A 4175-nucleotide genomic window follows, 5' to 3' on the forward strand; every position below is an offset into this window, starting at 1 on the left:
GCCCCCGTGCGTGTCTCTCAGCTGACTTCGGGTGCCTGCTTTCGTCCTCGCTGTGATTTCTCACCTTACGGTAGGGACCTGGAGCCCTCGGGTGTGGGCATGGACACGGCGGTTTGTGCTCACGCACGCAGCGGTCCGTCTGCCCCCTCATAGGCCAGGGGCCTGGGGGGCGTTGGAGGTGGCGAGAGGGAGACGCAGAGGTAGCGTGGGGCGAGGACGGCCTAGGGCGTGACCCAGTGGGTTCCAGCCGTGCACTGTCGGGCGCGTGTGGGGTGAGGGGCCGGGGGTGGGCGAGGTCGGTGGCGGTGGCGGCGGCCGGAAATGCCGGGCGTGTGTTTCCTTGCGCACCGTCTGGGGAGGGCGTGGCAGGGGGGTGGTGGGCACCCTGGGTGCCCCCTCCTGGTGCCGTGGTTTCCCTTGACGGCCCCCAGCTGCGAACCTCAGTGGCCACGCGGACTCCACGCTGCTGCAGGTGGACCTGGCGGGGGCCCTGGCGGCCGGTGGCCCGCGGCCCGAGAGCGCGGAGCGCGTGGTGGTGGAGGTGACGCGGACCGACGCTCCAGGCTCCAGGCGGCGGCGGCCGCAGCAGGTCACACTCCCCAGTCGAATCCCGCCTCGTCTCCTCGTGAGCTCAGTGTCCTTGAGTGGGTCTGTTGGGGGCCGCGAGGCAGGGCCACTGTCATGAGGCCAGCATGCACCTGCCGCTTTCCCCAGTGGGTTACAGTAAACTCATGCCCGTGAGTTCTGACTGGGAGTGGCCTCAGTGCTGGGGTGCAGGCGAACCTGGGCCTTCCCATGGGACGAGGACACGCCCATGCCATCAAATGTCGCCTGGTCCCTTGGCCAGCCAGCCCCTCCCTCTCTGTTTGCATCTGGCCCTGCTCAGGAGAGGTCGAGACCCCGTGGCTCTCCCCACTCACCCCAGTTTGCGGGAAGCGGCTCTCCGCAGGCGTTCCTCCTGCGGTGCCCGGTGGCTCAGAGTCCAAGTCTCACACACAGGTCCCTTTCCTCATGGCAGATTGTGCTCAGCCTGGACGCGTCCACACGTGGGACCACGTGAAAGGCCTTGCGGCCTCCCTCTGTCCTTGTCTCATTGTAATGAGCCCCTGCCCTGAACGGTGCCGGATGTGGACTGCGGTTCAAGTCCCAAGCCCGACCGTGATTTCACCCTTCGACTTCACAGGTCACTCAGAACTGGACGGTATTTTTAAATCCAAGAAGACGCGACCGGCTGGTGGTGAGCAGGATCTTTGAGGTGCCGAGCAGGTGGGTCTCAGGTGACGGGGGTCTGGGGGACCCTCTGGGACACGCTCACCTAAAGAGGTTTGACCTGGGGGACTCTGAATTTTGGCCAGGTGGGTTGTGTGGCCTGGACGAGATGCTCGTCCTGTGCACAGTGGGCACGAAGGACGTGGCGTCATGACACACACGCCGGGAAGCGAGAGGGTCGATGGCAGGGCCACCGTGAAGCCAGTGGTGTTTGTAGCTTGTGCGTCAGCTTCACCAGTATCTGAAGCTGTGTGGTGGGGAGACCAGGAAACCGGGGTTCTCCTCGGCCTTGAGCCCTGTCTCCCCACGTGGACCCTGTGCCCCGGCCGCCGTCTGCGTTTGCTGGGCCCGCAGCCCGGGAGCTGGAAGCAGTGGGCAGTTACTTCCTCAGGCGTCAGCAGCGTTTGTCGCTGTCCTCCCTCCGTCCTCGCGTGGTTGGCCCTCTGTGCCCATCTGTGTCCCCGTCCCCTCTCATAAGGACGCTGGCCACATTGGATTAAGGCCACTGTTTTAGCTTACTCGCCTCTGTGAAGACCCTGTGTCCAAGTACGGTCACACTCCGAGGGTTGGAATTCGGGGGACACAGCTCCACTCAGAGCAGCTACTGACCGGGCTTTGAGAAAAGCGTTCGGCAGCGTGCCGCGTGCCGCTGAGTCCTCACGAGCTTCTTGCTCTCATGCTTTTGGCCACGCTTGGGGACGACCCGGCTGTGGTTCCCAGGTCGCACACGGCCCTTTCCGAATCTCTGGTATGTGAGGAGGTGGCTTTGCTGCCTCGTAGCAGGTGCAGCAGTCAGGGGTGTGGTGAGGAGGAGGAGGAGACGTCAAATGGCCAGGCCCGTGCGCACGTCCCGCTTCCTGCGAACTGTCGGCGCGCGTCTGTGTCACCTGAGCTCAGGCCCCTGTCTCCCCGCCGGCCATCGGGCTGAACCGCCGCGACATCAGTGCGGACTCTGGTCGTGGTGGTGGATGACCTGTGTCATGCAGGACGCCGAGGGAGCAAGCCAGAGCTGGTGACGTGGGGTCTGTCCCTCACCCGTGCTAAGGCGGTTGCGTTACTCTGCAGAGAGACCGTCTCCATCCGCATCCGGGCCTCCCTCCAGCAGACCCAGCTCGTTCCCCTGCTGTTGGCTCACCAGCACCTCCGGGCGAGCGTGGGCGCACAGGTGACCGCCGCCGCAGCCATCCTCGCCGGGGTCTACGCGCTGATCATATTCGAGGTAGTGTCCCCACCTGTCCTCTCGGGCTTGTCCGTGCCCACAGGAAGTGGCCCGCAGCTCTTCGGGTGCTCGGGGGAGGGGAGGCTTGATCCTGCTCTTGATCAAGAAGACACTGGTGGCACCAGTGTGTCTTCTGAGGCGTCATGCCCTCCTCAGTCCGGTAGGACATTGCTCCGCACTGGAGCGTCTGCGGGACCTTGGCAGCTGACGCGTGGAAGCAGCCAGCACTTACCTGAGAAAACTGAACGTGCACGTGACTTTTTCACTCTTGCTCTGCCCCTCCCTCACTGTACGACCTCGAGGGGACACTGCTGGCCTCTGTGGGGGGGGAAGCATGTCAAGGTGTCCCTACCTGCTTCACAGGACTGTGCACGTGATGGGGACTCGGGGCTCCCGGGCTGTGTGTACGGAAGGGCCATCTGTCACTCAGCCGATGCGCCTCTTCACAGACGATCTGCCCTGGGCGGCGGCCGTTTCTGGGGACTGTTAGTGGCTCTGCCTTCCACAGCATGAAGCAAAGTGTGGCCACCGCCTGGGCTGCAGATCCCTTGTTGACCTCACCGTGAAACCAGATGTCAGCGGCACGTTGCGTGTGGGCTCCTGTAAGGCCAGCCTGGGAAGCGAGTACAGGGTGTGGCACTGAGGGGTGTTTCTTAGCGACCTTGGGATAACACAGGAATGTTCCAGAACGTGGCCAAGAACGTTCCGGAGTATGCGGTCGTCCAGTCGCCCAGTGAGGGTCGTTGCTAATGAGTTACATCCCCAGTTGTCCAGCAAGGTCCACTTGTCGGTGCTGTTTCCACGGCCCGGTGCTCTGCGTTTCTGTCCCAACTTATTCTCCGCCGGCGTTACCCCCGTTTGGAGTTGTGACAGGACCATGACTGCCCACGCCCTGCGCGGTGTTCCAGAGGGACTCAGGCTCAGAGGCAGTGCCCTGGGCTGGGCGTATCGCCGTGGCCAGCGGCAAGAGGGCACTCCGCAGCGGGGAGTGGGGAGCAGGACTTTGGCTGGGGGGGTGTCGCACAGGCACACGCAGCCCACCCGAGTCCCGGGCTCAGCGGCAGTCATGTTTCTGCGGACGGCCCAGGCAGAGCGCCATGTTCCAGCCTTGTCATCTGGGAGCGCCCCAAAGCCGGGCACCCAGATGCTAGCCAAGGGCCAGCCCTGCCCCCAGGCTCTCCCAAGGGACCTTCGAGGGTGGCGGCCCAGGTGTGCCGGGGGAGGGGAGGGTCTGTGCACCAGCTCCTGGTGGAGAGCTCTATCTCACCATCCTGTGGGAAATCCCGCACCCCGATGGGGCTGACGTTTCCTCGTGGGGTGCACTTGTCACCCTCCCCCTATCTGGCGCAAGCCTGCAGTTGAGAGTGGAGGCTTCGGGTGGAGTTCGGGGTCCACGTCACAGGTGTGTGGCAGCTGAACGGTATCAGGAGGACCGGTGTCCAGATGTCCCCCTGCAGGAGTGCTGAGATGACTCGGCGAGGTTAGGCGGTGGCAGCCCAGCCCGTTTACTGCCAAGCTCCCCGTTACCTCGGCTCCTAAAGCTCTTTCTTTCTGCTGCCAACGGTAGCTGGGTTATTAACGTTAGGGGCACGCGCGATCCCACGCGGCGGTTTCCCTGAACTTGCTCAGCGTGGAGTTCTGCGGGCGCGACCTGCGTTCAGCACCGTGGACAGACACCCGCTGTCCA

At 64.0% G+C, this 4175-nt stretch overlaps 1 protein-coding gene across 1 annotated transcript in view; it reads left to right on the plus strand.

Annotated features, from left to right (window-relative positions):
* The window catches only part of OCA2 (OCA2 melanosomal transmembrane protein), a 44259-nt gene that overhangs the window by 2363 nt on the left and 37721 nt on the right, over nt 1-4175 (plus strand). The window contains exons 3-5 of the mRNA XM_023523592.1: nt 432-589; nt 1184-1266; nt 2335-2488. Of these exons, the coding sequence (XP_023379360.1) occupies nt 432-589; nt 1184-1266; nt 2335-2488 (395 nt within the window). The remainder of the gene's footprint in view (nt 1-431; nt 590-1183; nt 1267-2334; nt 2489-4175) is intronic.

The sequence above is a fragment of the Pteropus vampyrus genome, unplaced genomic scaffold (genome assembly GCF_000151845.1).
Source record: "Pteropus vampyrus isolate Shadow unplaced genomic scaffold, Pvam_2.0 Scaffold395, whole genome shotgun sequence".
Taxonomy (NCBI): domain Eukaryota; kingdom Metazoa; phylum Chordata; class Mammalia; order Chiroptera; family Pteropodidae; genus Pteropus; species Pteropus vampyrus.